The sequence below is a fragment of the Tympanuchus pallidicinctus genome, unplaced genomic scaffold (assembly GCF_026119805.1).
Source record: "Tympanuchus pallidicinctus isolate F22 unplaced genomic scaffold, pur_lepc_1.0 scaffold3, whole genome shotgun sequence".
Taxonomy (NCBI): domain Eukaryota; kingdom Metazoa; phylum Chordata; class Aves; order Galliformes; family Phasianidae; genus Tympanuchus; species Tympanuchus pallidicinctus.
The window spans coordinates 45,483,358-45,503,502 of NW_026294747.1; the positions used below are offsets into that span (position 1 = coordinate 45,483,358).

At 37.5% G+C, this 20,145-nt stretch overlaps 1 protein-coding gene and 1 long non-coding RNA gene across 3 annotated transcripts in view; one reads left to right on the forward strand and one right to left on the reverse strand.

The window, feature by feature from the left end:
* Nucleotides 1–12,115, forward strand: part of CUNH14orf132 (chromosome unknown C14orf132 homolog) — a 31,250-nt gene extending 19,135 nt beyond the window's left edge. The window contains exons 2-3 of one of the 2 annotated variants that reach the window (XM_052694587.1): nucleotides 2,517–2,616; nucleotides 10,026–10,133. In XM_052694587.1, coding sequence (XP_052550547.1) covers nucleotides 2,517–2,584 — 68 coding nt within the window. In that variant the 3' untranslated portion in view covers nucleotides 2,585–2,616; nucleotides 10,026–10,133. Of the gene's footprint in view, nucleotides 1–2,516; nucleotides 2,617–10,025 lie in introns of both variants that reach the window. The other variant, XM_052694588.1, reaches the window with a different exon arrangement.
* A 2,051-nt stretch (nucleotides 12,116–14,166) lies between these two features.
* LOC128086237 (uncharacterized) lies at nucleotides 14,167–17,380 on the reverse strand. Its single transcript, XR_008209300.1, has 3 exons — nucleotides 15,943–17,380; nucleotides 15,617–15,718; nucleotides 14,167–14,260 (listed from the first exon to the last, which is right to left on the reverse strand). It is a non-coding gene; the product is annotated as an uncharacterized LOC128086237 (long non-coding RNA).
* Nucleotides 17,381–20,145: the final 2,765 nt, after the last annotated feature.

The window sequence follows — 20,145 nt, forward strand, 5'->3', positions numbered from 1 at the left end:
CTGTTCTTATAGGATTTGTACGAAGGATTTAATAAAGCAGGCTTTTGGATTTTGGTGCAGTTTGCTTACTTTGTTTTCAGCTGTTTGCATTCAGCTGTAAAAGCTCATTCTCACTCTTGGGCTGCTTTTGACTAAATTGGTTATTTTCAATTTGCACGTGTAGATGCAAGATGCCACCACGTTATTGTATGCTTGATTGCATGTGCAAGTGAGTATCAGTACAAGGATATGTGTATTCACTTGTCTTGCTGTGAATCCTGTCTCCCTAAAGCACCAAGGTATCCCTTAGCTATCTTGTTGTTCTGTTGCTTTACCATCTGAAGTTCAAAGGATTCTGAAGTTCAGGTTTGAAGAAAAGTCTGCGTTTTTTACTTTGACTGTCAGGCTTTGGAGAAACTCTTAATGAACTTGGAACCAGCTCATTTCCTACGATCATTTTTTGACACTCCTTATGGGAAAGACTTCATCTGTTGCATTGTGCTGTTCGTATTTTTTTTTTTTTTTTTCTATAATTGAGTTGTGTGAGACTCAGGCACACGGTTGGACTTGATGATCTTTAAGGTCTCTTCCAACCTGAGCAATTTTATGATTCTATGAATCTCAAGGACAAAAACATTTCTGTTTATTTTAAATGGAAACTTGTGTCTTCTATAAAGTTTGGGAGGCCACCACACTGCACTAGCTCCTAGAACCGTTTCAGTCCTCCAGACCAATCGTGATTCTATAGCTCAGATTACGCAAAATAAAATGAAGAAAAAGAATGCACAGACAATGTATTTTGCCTCCTTTTCTCTGTTTTCTGCCCTCCCTTCCATAATGCAGAAATAACTGAAGAAGTTTTATAGAAGTCATTTTTGTGTATACTCAGACCCAAGAAAAATTGTTACATATTCATGTCTTTTAATTATCCTGTGCAGCCCTGCCAACTGTAACAGTTCAAAGTACAAACATCGAACTGCAAATAGAAGTATAATAAATTATACATTGATTTGAGCCCATCCTGTGTATATGTATATAAACAGTCACTAAGAAGTGCTACTTTGTGCATAAATATATAGACTCACGCTTATCTAGAGAGATAACATCAATGTATAATTTATTATATTATTCTCTAATATTCTTTGAACTGTTTGAACAGTTTTAAACACAACACAGATGGTTTGGCTGTTCTGTTTTGTTTGGCGTGATAAAGATGTCATCAGCTGCTGTCTAGTTCAGCCATGCTTAATCATCCCTTTATTGTCTTAATATATGAGCAAAACCTGGATATGAAAATCTGGGTTTGTGAAAGCATATGGAATGTTTGGCTCTGAGGAAGGCTGTTCTCACACTTTGATGAGGCCTGCTGCCCTCAAAAGGGCTAGTGAATGTCCCATATGGGTGCTTCTCTTCTACTTCAAAACTAAATGATCCAGGCTTATTTTAAGACTTTTGTGAAATATATTTAAGCAATGCCTGTTGATTTTGCACCAAAGTGGATGAGAAACATGTTAATTCTTTTCCTTGACCTCTGCTGTGGGAACAGCATATCCTAGAAGAAGGCTGGAACAGTTGTCTGGTGGCACTTGTCTGGTTCTTAAGCACTCACGATGTAGAGGTGACGAAGCTTTTAGCCTCCTCTTGATATTCAACCTTTGGAAGGCAGCTTTCTATGAGTTTCTTCTCAAATTCTAAAAGTTAAGAAGCTTTCAACATTTTTTCACGTTCTAATTTTCATTTTCTTGTATATCGTATGATTAGCTCACTCCTGTGGCCAAAATACAAGATAAAATGATTAATTTTCAGACACATTAATATGGTTTCTTCTTCAGGTATAAACCACTTCTTAAGCATTAAAGAATAAGTTGAGGGGGATGTGCAGTCTGTAGGTTGTTCAAGCCATATGTTATGCCTGGTATGCCTGATGGAATCAAGAGGCATGACAGTCTGCCAGATGTTGGTATTCTATCAAGTGAAGTGTATGCAATAGGAATAACATTTGGCAGTCCTCGTATCTTCCTAGAAGCTGCACTGTATGTTTTACTTGACCTTCATGCGTGCTGCTGCTCATATGGTCAAGAGATGGTCAACAAGAAGGGGGTTAACACTGTGTCAGCTTTTTCTACCTTTTTTTTTTTTTTTTTTCCATTTCAAGTGGAATACATCTTTTTTTTTTTTTTTTTTTCCGACTCTTGTGTGTCTTGAACTACATGCCAAGTAGGTAAGCAAAAGTATTTATAAAAATAGGCTTAATACTTGAGAGATATATATCTCAGATTCTTTATCAGCATAACTCAGCCCTCCTCTTTTTTCTTTTTTGAAAATGCAGTGCAACATGAAAATGATAGAAAAAAAATAAACTGGTATGAATTGTTGGATGAAAATGACACATAGCCCAAATGAAATTGCTTTCATTGTTATCAGGTTTCTCTTTCCTGTGGTTTTTTGTGAGAGCCCGATAGCTTATGTAAACTTCAGGAAAATAATCATTATGGTTTCAGTTGAGACTGTTAAATTGTTTTTATTTCCATTTTAAGGCTTTCTGTTGGATGCCCAGAAGTATTTTGCATGGGTAAATGATTTTCTGGAAGTCATCACAGAATGATTCTTTCCCAGTGGATTTGCATTATGATGAAGGTACTGGCCTCTTCTGTTATCACATTTGAGGATAGATTCCAGGTGGTTGTTTCCAAGGTGCTGAAAATGAGGCATTTATTCCCTACCATTTGGTACAGCAGAGCTGCAGTGGTAGTGATTACTTCCTTTAATAGGCAGGTGTATCCTAGCCTTTTGTAGTGCAGCCATCTTTGTGTAAAACATCAAATGTATAGTTTGAAAGCTTTTGAGTCTTCATGGAATAGTAAATAATTTCTCTGATGAAATAGAGCTAAGTGATATCGTGCCTGTTGCTGTGGAATAGCTAAATCTCAACCAATTAATTTTTCATGGGCTGTGTAACAGGGACTGGAGCTAGCATACAAGATTTTTCTTCCTACTTGGTTTAAGTTTGAACATAATCAGTGTATGCACCACAGAGGAAATTGTTTGCAATTGTATTTTTGTCTAGAGGAATAAGGTGTCCAAAATATCTTTCTAGGTCTATATCCCTGAACACCGGCCCCTTGAAATTCTTTTAATTTTTGTGAGAAGCATCCTGATTATTGAATACTGAAAGATACAGTAATTTACACACTCGCTGTTTTTGCCCATTTCTCAAGTCTGATGATTTTTCATCCTAAAGCTGGAACTAGTTTTAGTTTTGGACTTGTATTGTTGCTTCTATTGCATGAATGGTTACTAATTTCCATCTTTTTCCCATGGCTACGTCACTGCCTCCTTCCATGAAACAGCCTAAGCATTGTGTTAGGCTAAAGGAGATGGAGGAGAAAGAAAATTCTAAAAACTGCAGTCATCAGCCCTACAGCTGATGCTCCCTATCAGCCCGGTTTCTTTGCTAAGACATCTTGGCCACAATAATGAATTGGTTATGGGACATTGGCACTTTGTCACAAATAGGATGACTTCAAAGACCACAATGGAGGATGGGCTTGTGCAGATCTTTTCCAAATTGAGAAATGGGATTAGGCTTCATTTAGATATTCCTACATGCCTGCTCTTGAGTTCTGCTCTTTGGTTTTCTGTTTAAACTTCATCATTTGACTTGCTATTTTTGGTGGGATTATTTTTATTCTTGAAGATATGGAACATCATTACAATCAGCTTGTGTTAACTTCTTTTCTCTCCAGCACTCAATAACCACTTACTCTCTGTAAGAACAACTGAAACTACCACTGGATAGCACGTGGCTGTGCACTTGCTTCCAGCCAGCAATATCTCCATCCTGTAAGCCATTATGCTGCATGCAGTGTTCTTTCTTTTTTCCTCCTTATTGTTAGTTCTTTTTTCTTTTTTTTTTCCTTTTTCCCCTCAATAGGGAAAGTTACACTTGAAACCAGACAGTAATTGCCAGGCTTTATCAAAGCAGGAGGTTGTACAAGTCCAGTTAAATCTATTAGTTTGGCTTTGAAGTGGCCAATGCCAAAACTAACAGATGGTGCAAGAAATCCTACAAAAGGTGGGGTGTTCAACGCTTCTTTCTTATCCAGTAGGAATATATAGGAAAAATTAAACTTGGAAGCTTGGTGCTTGACATCCTTCTAGAATTATGTTTAGGATTAAACTGACACATTTCTGCAAGTTGCTCTTATCTCTAAAGGAATTCTTATTTCCTCTGTGGTCTCCAGTGTGGCTACAAAAGGTGTAAGAGGGTCCTCCATTCTGCCGGTCTTCAAAACTGTGAAAAATTTGAATTGCTCTTCTTATGATAACACTGATGGTTGGTTTCATTTTTCTATATTGATAGATGTTTACCTCCCTGGTACTCTCTGTTCATATTTTTTTCTTCCACATGTGTATATACATTTCTGGAAGCAGGAAACCTAGATGCAGCTGCTTCTCTAGCATAATGTCCCCAGTAGGATGCTAGCTGCTATTATATTACAGTATTGATGCTTGAATGATTTTCCTGACTCATCCAGATAGCTCAAAGCATGTCATGCTTGACTACCCTGCACACTTTTGTGATATTCACCACCACCTCCGGAATATACATACTCATAATTTAAATTAATTAATAAAACTTAGACTTGAAGGTTCTTTGTACAGTTGTTGTTTGTTTTTTTTTTTTCTGTTCTGTTTCTGAAGCTTTGAGCAAAGCTTCCCCTTTTTCTTGATGCAGTATTGCTTATACTGGCTGGAAGGGGAGGAGGAACTCTTGAGACTTTTACTTGCTCCTAGTCTTTCACACTTAGAAGATGAGATCCAAGAGCAGTTAACTGACACTGATAGTAGTCAATTTGAAAGCAGTAGGGTTTTCTTTTTTCTTTTTTTTTTTTTTTTTTTTTTTTTAATAATAAGAGCTATTACAAGAAAGAATTTGGGATATCTAGATTGTGCGAAATGGAACCTGATGTCTTTATCACTAAGGTAACTTGTGTGCCACTAATGCAGAAATATAAGAGTTGGAAAAAAAAAATTAGGAAACACCTTCTCACCAATTACTGTTTCTTTTAATTGATTCAGCAGAATAACTTTGCCCAGAGAGGTGCTTTGGTCTGCACGGGGCATGTTCTCTTACAAGGTACTTGCAATATGGCCATGTTTAGAGGGATAAAGATCTAGCTGAGCTCCATCCGCTAGTGAATTTTCTTAGTTAAGACAAAGAGTTTCTACAACTAAGAGCAAACTCAGAAGTGAAGTGTCTGCGCAGCTCTGGTCATTTTTGAATGTTCCTACCTGAATATCTAGTCACCTGTTGGGCATGACTTGATTTAGCAGAGAGTTATTATTATGGTAGTATGGTTAGATTCCAGTTGGACTTGGTGATCTTTAAGTTCTTTTCCAACCTGAGCAATTATATGATTCTATGACATCTCTTAGTGTGGTCAACAGCAAGGCTGAAACTTGCGCTTCTAGCATCTGCAATACTGCTGATAAGGAACAGCTGTGAACATCAGTCTCATCTAAAAGGACATAAACTTACATTGCCTATCACAAATAGGAAAGCAGTGAAGGAAATAATACACAGGTCCTAGGAATATGATGAAATGAAAGAAAATCAGAGATTGATTGGAATAAGATAGAGAATTTCTAGTGGGATTAAAAATAAAGCATGAAATCTTTATGCTTTCAAATTAGAGAGGAAATTTTCCATTGCCACTGGTAGGGGAATTATTTTGACAACTATATTTTAAAAATAAATAGCTGTTATTCTTAAGCTTGTCAACAAGAGACTATGATTTTAAGGTGAAGCAAGGATCTGAATTAAATGAAGTGAGAATTTGAAGTGATCTGCAGAATGCATTTGCATGGATTCCCCCTTCAGAATTAGATCTATTTACTTACATTAAATAAGATTGGCTTAGGTGCTCTTTAATTCCAGTTGTGTGGGGATTTAAAGCATTTTAACTAATCTTGTAGTGAACACCAACTAACAGTCCTGGTTGTCACTGTGTAGCCAGCCCTTGTGTGGTAAATAATAGGATGATGTTCTGGTAAATGGTGGTTGGAAGTAATTGGCTCTCCAGATGTTACCAGTAAATAAGTAACAGAAAGAACTTCTTTATTTCCATAACAGTACATGCCCTACAGTAGGTGAGTTACATATATGCATGATTCTGTGAGAAGCAAGAGAGTGTGGGGAAAATATTGGTTATGTGGGATATCTTTTTAATGCAAAACATTTATTTAAATTTATTTAAATATTATTTAATATATTATATCATTACATATATTATATTAATATAATATAACATATTAAAATTATTTAATTTAAATAAAGAATTTGTGATTGTAGCTAGGTTTTCAGACCCATTGCAGCAATCACATGCTGCTAGGCTAGAAGGAAATACTCATTTCACTTTAAGTGGTCAGAATCTATCATGGAACCTGAAAGAAACAGAACTTCTAGATATTCTGAAGTAACAACAGCAATTTTACAAGACAGCATTAGAGTTGGGGTGACATTTCACCTATCAGTATCTCATTTCCAGAGAAGTCTGCATCCAAGGCCAAGGTCCAGCACGTCTGTTGAAGATGTTGCTGAGGTTTTCTAGTCTCTTGGAAACAGCTACTTGGAAGATTTAGCTGCTCTTTCAAATCTCTCTGCTGAGCGTAGGTTCTCTCTAACATAGCAGGAATTGAATGTTGTACTTGTCTAGCTTGCTGTAAAAGATGTTCCCTGATTCTCAGAGAAATGGAACAATGTTACTGATAAATGATGGATTTTATGTGATGTTACTTAAGAAAGCCATCATTTTTAGACTGTTGGTGACTGGGACCTGCCATGTTTCTTTCCTTCATGTGAATCATTTAAGTTATAAAACAAGATATATATATATATATTTTTTTTTTTTTGCTAACAGGCAAATATATCATTTAACTGTTCAAGAGGCTTGTTCTTCTCTCCTTGACCCTTTGCCATCCTCTTGGATGGCAGCAGAAGGCATTCAGCACAGTGGGGGTTCTCATTACCTCTTGATGTTTTGTTTGGTTTTCTGCCTGTTGTTATTTAATGGTTCAAATCCTTTCTTTGCTGCTCTGGGAAGCTATTTAGCAAGAGATGTGCTTTGCATTGTTGACTCAGAAAAGAGTTTCATTTCAGAGCTGTGGCATACTCCTTCACCATTCCCTCCTGCTGTGTCCCTCACTGCCACATTTCCCAACTAAGCCTTTGCCCTGGGCTTCTCAAACAGGAATTCTGGGGAGTGTGACACAGGTGCTGCACTGCTTTGCTCCAACTATAAAACTCTGTTTTTTTAATAGGATATATATATGCATATATATGATGCCTGTGTAACATCAATGATGTGGATTAAGTTCTTGGCTAAAATTAATTGGTGTATTTTTGCAGAGGCAGAGATAGGTAAGTGGAGCAAGAACAGGAAGTACTGCATCCAGAGTAATAGTATTGAGTTTACAAACAGATGTTAAGAAGTAGGATCAGATATACTCATCCAGTTGTGCTTTTACTCTTTCCTGAGCGCTTAGGGCCATTGATGATGCTTGAAGACAGTCACAGCCTTGAAAATCAACTTTGTCAGATACTTTATGGCCATTCCTGTGTCCTTACATGAATCTCTTTTATCAGTGGGAAGGGAGAATGAAAATTAAGGATCAATTTTTTCAAACGGGACATCAGCAGTGAGGTTTATTTCCAGATCTATGATGAAAGTGCCACTGACGTACACACAGAAAAACTGAAAGTCAATTTTACAGAAAGAGCCTGTGCCAGGTGCTGAACATCAGATTTTTATGTCAGGTCACTGCAAGCCTTTTGGAAACTCAGATGAGCTGTTTCACCATGTGTTCCCCTCAGATGGTGAAAACAGCTTGTTTGCACGGAATGAGCAAGTTCAGATCTGACATCACTTGCAGCATGGTGTGTAGCTGTGCTGTTACATGCGTGCTTCCTGCCCCTGTGACAGCACCATGTGGACTAGCACAGTGCAAGCTTGTCAGCTGAAATAATTCAAAGAAGGTAGAGAAGATATGGCCCAAAAAACAGATATTGCTTATTGGAACAGTGCTCACAACTTCCCACAGTCTTGGGCACATACACATTTACAGGAAACCCTGTGTCTTCCATGAACAATCACCAAGAATGGTTGCTCTGGTTGAAAGGCTTTGTAGATTTGATTAATGTAAATGTTAAAAAGAGAATTATCTTGGACTGAGTATTTTGCTGCTGCTGTGGTAAATATATGTCTGTTGTTTGCTGCTTTAACTAGTATCTCCACAGCTGCTGAATGGCAGTGCTTCTGCATGAATGCTCTTGTTGTGTCTGCTATAAAAGCCAATTCTGACTTCAATCCCTGCATGAAAAGGAATTGTGGTTAAACAATTTTCCCTATCGAATCCCAAGATGTAAAAGATACTGGTGCTGTTGGATTATGAGGTTCAAGCTGGGCTTGTTGCAAAACTGAAGCTCTCTGTAAAGCACAGTGTTGAAAGTAGGAGCAAAAAGTCTTTGGTGCAGGGGCAATGCTCCAGACCTGACTTCTGCAATTTCCGATTTGGTTTTTTGCAAACTGTTTTCGTCCAATCATACCATTTATTTGCTCTCAAAGATAATTTTATTTAATGTGGATTGGGAAATATGACATAACCCTTGCTATCTGTATTTCATTTTCAGTGTGACGTGATATTTTCAAGTACAAACAAAATCTGTTCAGCAGCCAGTTTTTGAAAGAGACTGTTTTGTAGAATGTTCTGAATATCAAGGGAAAAAAAAAAAAACAACTGCTGTACTGTCACAGTTACTTAGCAAATTCTTTGCTCTAATATTAGATTACAGCCACCACTGTGGGTGGAGAGAGGTGGCTTATCCTTGAGTCCTCTCTTGTTTCGCATCCTCCATAGCACAGCTGCAGGCAGACAGATGGGGTGTAGCTTAGTATCAACAGGAGAATCAGTGTGTTGCAGGATTTAAGGATAAAGTTGAAAGACACTAATTTTCCAGCACAGTGAGTACTGGGCATGGTAATTTAGCACTCATGGTTATACCAGCCTTCTGTGATGTGTCTAAAGGAATGGAAGGCTGATTTCTCCATTATTCATAAGCCATGATGACTTCAACAATATTGTGCTGCTGTTAGCTATAATAGTACTATTACTAGTACTGAAGAAGAGAGGATTCTTATTTTGTTACTGGGCCAGAGACTCTAGTTTCAGATGTAGAGAAGAGCCTGTTGGGATAGGTGAAGAGTGATGATGTCAAAATCTCAAAAACCTTTTTAAGTGCAGAACTGAGAACCTTTTGTGGTACCACTGACAGGGCCACTAACAACACCCAATACGTGATAGTGATGTTGGAAATCTGTCACTAACTTAATTGCTATGAAGCCTATCATAACTGAAGTTTTCCACTGTGTAGATTAATAATTCTTTGGATTTACAGCATTATCAGAATTCATAGATTTACAAATAACACATTGCAGATATGTTTTTGCAGGTGAAGTTAGTGCACTTGGTGTGCTTCATCTTCTTTACTGTAACAACTTCTGTAATTCATGTTTTTGTTTGCATTTATAAATTTTGTTTACTTCTAAGCTATACACAAAAGTGGAGCAAATTCTTTGCACACTGTGCTTATTTGTTGTGTTCCCCGCTGGTAGCCTTAGAACACATATGGTGCTGTGCTTTAGTACGTGAGTGCTTTGTGGATTATTATTTCTTTATCATTTCAAATCATCATTTTCATTTTCTTTATCATTTGTCATTTCTTCTCAATTTTATATTATTGTGTAGCTTTACTTGGAGCCTGTAGGCTAGCTCTGATGTATGATGGTACATGCAATATACATAGGTTTCTTTCAGTAACAATAATCCTAACAAAAATGGAAGAAATAGTGTACAGTGTGTATATGATAGTCCTGACTGCTTAGCACCACAAACATAGAACTTCAGTGATTTGGGAGATTGACTTAGAGAGCAAACAAATGCATGCATTGGCTTTCAATCTAATTATGCCATGTTCTTCTTCACAGCTTCCTGTTATGGGGGGAGCCTTTATGGACTCACCAAATGAGGACTTCAGTACAGAGTACTCTTTGTTTAACTCATCAGCCAACGTCCATGCAGCTTCTTCCATGCAGAATCCACCAGAAGAAACATCCCGGTCTTCAAACGATGCCATATTGTTATGGATTGCAATAATAGCAACAATTGGAAATATTGTGGTTGTGGGAGTGGTGTATGCCTTCACCTTCTAGGATGCTTGTCACTCCAAACACTGGAAGAGAGGATAACTGCAGCAGTATTTGTCATGTGTTTGTATGTATGTGTGTATATATACATGTATATCTATATAAATACATATAGGTAGGGACTTTGAGTAAGTACTGCCACAATCACAGAAAAGAAATGCAAGCTAATCATTATGAATCTTGATTGCTGAAAGTTTGGATGTTATGGCAAACTATATGGAGGTGAGAGCTCTAAGGGAGAACAACGCCAACACAAGATTTGTATGGAAATGTAATGAAAGGCAGACCATTGTACTTATAGTGGATACAAAAAGGAAGTGAGATTTATACAGGAAGTGCTTATTTTCTACTGTTGAGAATTTTCTAGACGCTTTTCTGGGTTTTGTCAGATTTTTGTGCATTTTTTTTACTGTGGCATAACATTGTATGTAATTGTTCTACGTCATAGTAGCTAAACATGTTAGGTTTCCAGGTGGCATAGGCTCAGTTCTGATACAGTACATGTTCATTGTGTGTGCATTCTAGCACTTGCATATGCTAAGCTGTGTTCAAAATCATGAGACTTAACACTAAGAGAGGCAGATGCATGCTACTTATACTTGCCTTCCAGTATCAATGACTGGATATGATAATCTAGGAATTGATGCTCCACCTGTCTGCTGGTTGCAGGAGGCACAAAGTGTGTGTGGAATAGAGCAGCACAAGCCCCTATTTTGATGTAGAGATACTGGATTGCAGTGACAACAGCAGTTTGTAGATGTTTCATCCAGGAGCCAAAGGACAAATATCATGCTTTCAAGCTTCATTATTTCATCATAATCCAGGTTTTCCACAGAGCACATTCTTTCACAAGCATATAGTTGTAGCAAATGAACGTGGGGGAACTGTGAAGCCTAATTAACAGTGAGTAATGTCTTACGAACAAAGTTGAATTGAAAGAAATAATGAAATACTTCTGTGCTCACAAGGGAGTGAGTACAGGAGTCTGAAATAACACAGAGAGGTAAGAGGTGGCTAGTGAACAAGTACCTCAGTCTTAGTAAGTCTCTGGGTTCTGACTCCTAGAAGTGGCTTTTATAGAGCCTACTGTAAGTAACAGCTCTGATCGCTGAATTTTTTTCTACTGGGGAACATTTTCATTGTATTATTTCCATAAGCACTTCCTTTTCAAAACAAGTTGCAGCTGTTCTTGTTTCAGAGATTACAAAAATCCTGAGGGGAGAGGAAAAAAACAAAATCACCTTTGTTGAAAATCTCCCACTTCTTCCTACAAAAAGAATAAACCACAAAAAATAAAACCCCCAAAATATTTGAACTTTGAGACAGTGAAAGACAAATTCTAGCTCCAAATCTATATGTACTGCCTCATGCAACTACTGTGCTAATTCCAGAAAGCCTTGTCTGAAGGCACAGAGCCTATTTTTGACACTTTCCTGCTACTGAGCCTGAGGCTGGACTAAGAAATTGCAAATCCATTGAGAAGTTTGAATTTTCCTTCTTTTCTCTTTAAACTCATTTCCCTTCAGGGCTGGTGGAGAGTTACTTGAATCAAAGCAGCATGCCCCAAATTGGTGATTAGAATTAGCACTGCGTATACTTTTTCCTGTCTTTGTGAACTTGCTTTTAAAGATGTAAACATGCAAACAACTAGCAAGAGAGAAAAATAGAAAAAGTTATCCTAAGGATGAAAAATCCAATGACGACTCAGTTGAGAAACTGAGCATCTGTGTGTTTAACTATTTTCCAATTTGGAGCAATTCTGTAAAGATGGTTGAGGACAGAAGAGATCTGTTCTAAGAAAAATCTTGAGAATTAGTGTTATGGAAGCTTAGCCACACAGAAAAAAAAAAATATATATATATATATATATAATAAAACACCTATAGTCCTAAGAAAAAACTGCAAAATCTGTGCTATTCACTGTCCTAAAGTAGCTGTTTGCCCCTTTGTAGGTCAAAAATAATGAAGTTTTAAAAATGGGTAAGCTGTATAAATTGTGTACCTGTCCTGTTCTTCAATTCTTCTTTATCCTTTCTGAGCCAAAAACAAACTGTTAAGTGAGGCTGGAAGGCTGCAAAGGGGTTTTGAACAGGGAACTGAGCATGATGGGATCATGTTCACAGACACACAGGACCCATGGAACCATCACGTGAAGTACAATTTTCTGATATTCTCTTGCTTTTGTAGTTTAGATCAATTACTTACATGCTTTCTTTCAGAATTTCAGTAGGCTCTTTAGTTACATGAAAACCTGGAAGCACATGAACAGCAAAACATTTTTCACCATGATTAAAACTAATTTGACAATAAGGTACTAGCCTAGTGAGGTTATTCTACTGCCAAGTAACTTTGTTTACATTTCCTAGAATATTAATCTAAGTGGGATTAGCAATGTTTGCAGTTTTTTTTTTCTCAAAGCGCTGTACTAAATTCTTTACCCATGAAGAAATGTATTGAAGAGGGAAGAACAGAGAACCACCACTCTGCTAATGAACCCAAGTGACACTTCTGTGTTGTTTTTCCCAAAGAAAGTGCCCTACTTTCATGTGAAATTAATAGTAATTGCAGGAGTGTTGGAAAACAATGAACTCTGACTCTCTAACCCAGATCATTCTCATACATACTTTCATCATTACAGGCTGAGTTGTCAAAAAGGGCCAGACAGAACTTTAATTAAAGTAATTGGCTTGACAGTGTGATAGGAAAACAGAGTGCAGGCAGCAAGCACAAGCAGTTGCTATCTTGTAGTTAAAGATGTTAATTGTACTGTCAGTTTCCTGCTGCAAAAAAAACAAAGAATCTCTAACATTCAGGTGCAATGATATTGCACACAGGAGTATACACAGAATACTGTCAGGTATATAAAAAGATCCCTATATTAATGCAGGCTGGTTCAGATTCTGGTAAGTTTTGACAGCAGTAACATACTGTGAATGTTTCTGGATTCTGTTTTCTGGCTGGATCCATTACAGTCAATCTCCTAGAAGAATCAAGAAGGTTAAAATTAAAGCATTAAAAAAGGAGTGTCATCCAGCATTAAGTGCAGCTAAACCACAGAGGGAATGGGGAAGAAATGGTGGCAGTTTCATAGATATGGTTCCTTTGAAATGTGCTATTACTGCCTCTTTATGTGCACGTGTAAGTTATACCCTGAACTGTCAGCAAGCTTGACTTGGAATGCTATAGCTTCTCCTTTCCTTGGAGCCCAGCAGCTGGAGAAATGGTATCTGTCACTGAGGGACAACGAGTAAGCCCAAAGACACTCCCCAGAGTCATACTGTAAAAAAGTTGAGGAGGCTTCTGTGCTTTGCTGAGTGTTTTGTGTATCAGCTTCAGAGCAGGATTCCACTTGTAGAAGATCTATGCTTTTATTTAAAGCATTTTGCACAGATAACAGTTAGAAGAGCCTGATAAGAGTTTGTTTTGTAGCAGATGAAGCAAAACTACCTGCAGTAGTAGACTCCTAATTATGCTGTAAGCACAAAAGCAATACTTTGATTTGCAGTGTTATTGATGATCCCCAGGAAGCAGGGAAACAAACTGGATACCCTTTGTGCTTTTTCTAGTCATGGCCTCTAGGGATCTGTGACAACATATCAAATAATCAAACTGTCACTTAGAAATTTTGTTTTGGTCTAAGCATCCAGCAGATTGATGCAGCTGCTGTGCAGCTACTGCAGCAAGGAGATGGAAGGCTGAGCACTCACGGAGGTAGGTAAAAAGGGACATTAGATAGGAGGATTGGGTGAGGAAATGCATGCAGCTATTCCTGTTACAGTTACAGTTATTCCTGTTACAGCCAGCCAGGGCTGGCTATCTGTGATTTTCCACAGCATTAATATCCCCCAAAATAAAATAAGAGAGCAAAATATATTTTCATGTCAATGCATTTGCAAAATTGAGCAACAGACTTTGAAGCTGATAGTTACCTTGAAAGTAAAGAGGTTCCCTCTCCAAAATCCTTGTTTGCAAATGGACTTGAGGGTTGTCAGCATCCCATCAAACTGCTGAGCAGTCTGTAATAAGAAAGCTCCAGTGAATAGAATCATAAAATTCAGCAAGATTGGAAAAGACCTCCAAAATCATTCAATCCAACTGTTCACCTATCACCAATGTTTCCCCCTAAAACACATTCCTCAGTACAAAATGCAAACATTTCTTGAACACCTTTAGAGACAGTGACTCTACCACCTCCCCGGGCAAAATAGAAGCAGCCAGACATTTTATTGCAGCCCTGTACATTTCTTTGGAGTTAAAAGGGAAAATCCTTTTATCTGGGACCAAACTAAAATACGAGTCTTTGGTCTGTAGGTTGTTATGCATTTTGTCTATTATTAGAAGCTTTCTTTTTGCAGTTCTCAAAATTATTCCAGTTCTTAATATCCTCTTCACATTGCTCTGCAGGCTGCTGAGAGCTATTAATTTCATGTAGCTCTGTTCATTTACACAATGTAATTTTACTGGGTTTCCTGTTGCTAATCACAGAGCAGAATCTAGAACATTATTCATTCCAAGGCAGTGTTCCATTATAGAGAAAAATAGGCTGAAAATCAGAATTGTAGATCAAAATGCTTCTGTGTTTTTGGAGCACACAGAGCTCTGGTAACTGGATTTCAACTGGCTAATGTTCAGAAAGAAAAAGGGCAATCAGGTCTCTGATGATAATGTCAGACATCAGGGTTCTGACAAGCAAAGCTTAGTGCTTCATTAACTTCTCATCTGCCCCTCTGAGTCCCGCTGCTTTTCTGCACACACAGTGTGAGCTGAGTTTCAGTGAGCTAACCATAAGATACAGCATGTCCTTCCTGTCTTACAGCTTGCTCATCCTCAGGGAAACAAGATAATTTATTCTTTTTGCAGAAGAGCAGAGATCAATATTCTGTTAGGAATGTTGTTACCTGGTACATTGGTCAGTCATCATAAGATCAAGGTCAGGATGGTTTAACAAGCAGTAAGCCCTTTGCTGCTGATCTGGGAACACCCTAAAGAACTCAAAACATCTTGAGGTCTTAAAGTTTTCGATCTGATTTTTGTCTTTCCTCATACAGGTCCTCTTTGCCTTTTACCTTGTCCTCTCAACTCAAGATAGTAAAATTGAAGTAAACTCTTTGCTTGTATATGGACATATAGGGAAATCTTAGCAGGTTGGAACCAAGCATGTCCCATTGTGGATTTGGCACTTCTAGCACAAAGTTGAAGAAAAGATTCCAGTAGTCTCTCCAGAACTCTCTAGGGAAGTGTGTCCTCACATGGTATGGCAATTTTGTGTCATTCTGGCCTGTTAGTACTAAGGTAAAAGCTCTTTCATGCAAGCACAGCCACTGGTTCCATCTTTTTATACAATTTGGGATGATTATGCTATCCACTCTTACCTTTCCAGTGCAAGCTGCCAGTGAAGAAATTTTCATTTGCAGAAAATGCATAGAAAGCTTCCCATTTTGCAAGAATCATCTTCTAAAGTGCTGCTTAGTCTCCTGCAAAACAAACAAACAAAAATATCCAGGTTTGTTACACAAGGAATGTTCACGAGTCAAATATTATTTGTACAGTAGCAGCATCTCAATTTACTACTTTAATCTACAGCTTCATGCCAGTAAATCTTAAAGGCATTCTCATTATTACTGATAATTAACAGAAGTGGAAAACAGAGACAAATCATTTTTCAGGAATGTCTCAGACATCACTTTATTCCTCTTACCTTCCCAAAGTAACCTGCTGTGAACTCTCATCCATCACTTCAAAATCACTTATCACCATGCATCTTCATGCCTTCATTTTATTTCTCCCTTCTTATCTTCCTTCCATTCTCTGGCATCAGAGCATGAGCGTTTGTATGTCAGCAACGTTCTTCAGCCGTTCTTACCAACCTCTGGTGACCTTCATAGTAGCATTATACAAAGATTAAAATAATGTCCCTTCCAATAGATAGATCTTAGTCATTATCTACTTCAGCAAACTGCAGTGTATTTCCCCAAAGCAGAACAGGAGAATGCAACCATTAAGCTTTCCAATTGTAGCATCCGGTATCTCTATAGCACAAAGGTACCTTTTTGATTTTTTTTTTTTCCTCCCACAATTACTACTGCATCATTCTGCATTTTCCGAGTTTTCTCCAGCCCCAAGTCCTTTGTTTCTCTTTGCAAATCAGTGTAATTGGCAAAGTACTTAGGATAAAGTGAAAGGTACTAAAAGCACTCACTAAAAAATACACAGAATAAGAGGAAAGCTCTGTATGATTTACTGTAGGGCCAAGCCCTGAACCAAAGGCGATTCAGTAAAGAAAAAAAAGCACAGTGTGCTGAGATGCTGAGCCATTTCACATCTAAGTGGCACTTGTACTCAGATGTGTGGTAAAGTGGTAAAGCTGCTATAATCACCTTCAGCATTTCTAAATCTTATTTTTAAAACACAGTGTAGTCCTTAGGACTGAAAAGCACTGAACAACCTTCCCTCAGTCCATGCTTGTTCTGGTATTGATTTGGGAGTTTCCTGAGTTCCAGTCACCAAGCTATGTTGCGTTTCCTGAGGAGTTCAGCTCCATTTATGAGGGAGATTAAACTATTTACAATTATAGATCTAAAATATACTTCAGTTGCTGTCTTCACAAGAAAGCTGATGGTCTTAAGCATGCAAGCTGCTCTTTGCAAAGGGATCTTTGCCTCCACCTGGAGTCAACTGGATTAATAACACTTCGTCACTTCTGAAATCTGCTTCAGTGATCAACTTACATGACTAGCTCTGGGTTGCTGGCATTCCTTTTTTTTTAATAATTTTAAAGACATCTAAAGATGCTCATACTTCCATACTCACAAGAAAACAAGAAGAGCACTGTATTTTTTTAAATGAGAATAAAAGACAAATCTGAATATTTTGATAGATTTGCTGGAAAGGTATATAACATAGCAAACTGTTGCACTATTTTTTCTATTGTCTGAGCACCGAACCTGAAAAGTGTTTTGTTATTTCTCTAATCCTCTAACTTCTCTTTCAGTTATGAAGTTATAAAAGTTTAGAAGGAAGGGAATGCAAAACCTGAATGAAATTTTGAGCTAATGTAAATAAATCCAGTAGCTAGCTTTATGAGGTAGACTTGACGTAGCCTATACCATTTACTTTTCAGTTAAACAAATAGGCAATATTTGAGATACAGTTTGTTTTTCAAAATAAACTTATTAGCACTTCCAAAAAAGCATCTGTACTTCACATAAAATGGAAGCATTTGGAAATGACATCCTCCTTCAGCTCACATAAAAAAAGTTTACAGGAGCCACTTAAAATGCACTGTCATTTTTCTTAATAATAGTGGACAGTTTAATCTCTTGTTCTTTGTCTGTGCTATCTTGTTTTGCACACGAACGGGTTTGCTAGATTTCTTTGTATGTTTTTTGTAGTATATGGGTTGGTTTAAACAATAACATTTACTCTTGTAATAATCGTTCTTGAAATGTGGATCTCTATCTGTAAAGAGAAAAACAACTTAAAGAATACCCTCTGTTTTCTCTAAGTTTACTGTAATAAGCAAGTTTAGCTAACAGAACTGCATTCTTTTCAGCTCCTGTTATATTCTTATCCAGTTATTGACTGCTTTCACTGTGTGTGTACTTGGTACTGATTCAATCTTTTACTATGATGAAAATGACAAATTTTGTTAACATCAGGTGGAAACCGTGTTTTTGGATAAAGTTCTTCAAATTGGTGGCAACGTGTAATTTTTCATTTTAGTCTGTTTATGTGGCTGTTTTTAGAAGTCTGTAAATGTAGCTATTTAATTATTATTTTCTCCAGTGACATACAGACACCAACAAGTTGTTAAAATTTACAAATCTGCATGATTTGTTAGCCTTTGGTAACTGTCTCCATTTCATGCATGGTACAAACAAAACACTACGCTTTCTCTACAGAAATGTGTTAATCTTCTGTCAAAGAATCTCAGCCTACCTCAGAGCCAAAAAAAGAAGACTCAGCTTCCTCAATCTCAGTCCTTATAGCCTGAACCCTTGCGGAAGTTGGTGCTCTCTCTCAGCTCACTCCTCAATCTAGAACAAGCCTACTTTCAGATAGTGCAGCACAGGCTTTATTTTTTTTTTTTTTATTGTGCCCCAAAAACTGCTGTGCTAGGACAGCCATGTGGAAGATTTTGTTTTTAGGAACTCAAGGAGGAGCTTCAGATCTCACTGTAGGATGTTCAGCAATTTTCATAAAAGTAAATGGTGGCGAGAGGAAGGAAGGAAAACGTTTGTCTGTGCTAATGCAATAACTACATGAAGATCACCACCTGCCTTGTAATTCCTCCAAAACAGAACCAATGAGCCAAGTATGTTCAGAACTACTAAGGAAATGACAAAAAGATGTACTGATTATCCTCTCATGCACAGTTTTAAATAAAAATTAGACTTACCTTTCCATGAATCAAGCTCAGAACATTACAAAGCTGCAATGCCAATCCTGATGGCAAATCTGACAAAAACACAGAAAGACATTTTTTTCTACTTCCAATTTATACTAATCTAGCAACATAACATTAAAGATTACCCATCAGAATATGAGAGTGCAATTATTACACTACAGTGATATCCAATAAGAAGTCACTTTCTGTTGCAACTGTGAATATCTGGCTGCATCAGAATCACATAAATCTCAATAGAGATTGTTTTCAAATTCTACGAAATAATTCTAAATTATTCTTATTTCTAAGCAGAAAGGAATATTCTTTTGAACAGTTGAGGAGGAAAATACCAGCCACATACAGCTATAACTATATGTGTTCATACTAATAAAACCATTTCAAATTTTTGGAAATATCTTCTCACATAGCATTATCTACATTAAAATACATTTGTAACCACTTTGTTTATGTAAATTCTTCCTTAAAAAGACTGAGAAAGAATATCTTCTTTTTTTAACCCAACAGAGCCTGTCCACAATAGGGTTTCAACCGCCACGTTTTTCATCGTCTAGTGCTACATTAGAGCTTATTTAGGCTGAAGAATAACTCAAACTCTAAACTGGAATGGCTGTACAATTTCACTGCAGCATACGTACCTCCACTAGGGTTGAAGAAGCACTGTAAACAGCCTGCTTTCCATTTCATCACCTGCCATGATAAAAGTAGCAAACAGGAGTTTGTGCTTTGCTTTGAATTCCTATGAGATGTCACAGTATTTTCAAAAGGCAGCAGGCTGAGAGCACAGCACGATGAAGTTGCCAGCCCATATACAGCACAGGATTTGGCATGGGAACATATTCCTTTATACACTCAAATAATCCATGCATGCTAGAGGCAAGAAAGATGCTCCTTTTATGAAAAGTTTGTCTTACAGTTCTTGTTTTAGCTTACAAAGATTTTGTTCTTGCAAATACTATCTGAGTACACAAGCAACTGTATGTTCTTCCATAGCAATTAAAGTATGGGTGAAATTTTTTAGTCCCTGTGCCTCCAGTACAGCAACAGGATTTTAAATGCAACTGTTCTGTTTTCTCAGCAGGTCAGCTAGTGTATCAAGTGCTGCAGCATTTTGGCAGCCATCCTTCAAGGCACCCAGAGTCAGCTTGGTGAGATGGTGAGGGGCAACCTGCCACTGCAATGCCTTAGAACTAAGTGAGCTTTAAGGTCCATTCCTACACATGAAATTCTCTGATTTTATGATTGAATCAACCTTTAAATATATCAAGAAGTAAAAAGCACACTGCACAAAAATTACAGTGAAATTTTTCATAATCTCTCTTCTGCAAGAAAATTAGTTCATCAGATATTTTAACACATTCAAGTGCTGGCATTATGGATGCCTCCCCCACTGAGGCTGATTTCTGTCAGACAGGAGCCACCCTTACTTTATCACCCAACAAACAGCCCTGCTTCGTTCAGCAGTTGCATCATACTGTGTTTGTTCACACTGCATGT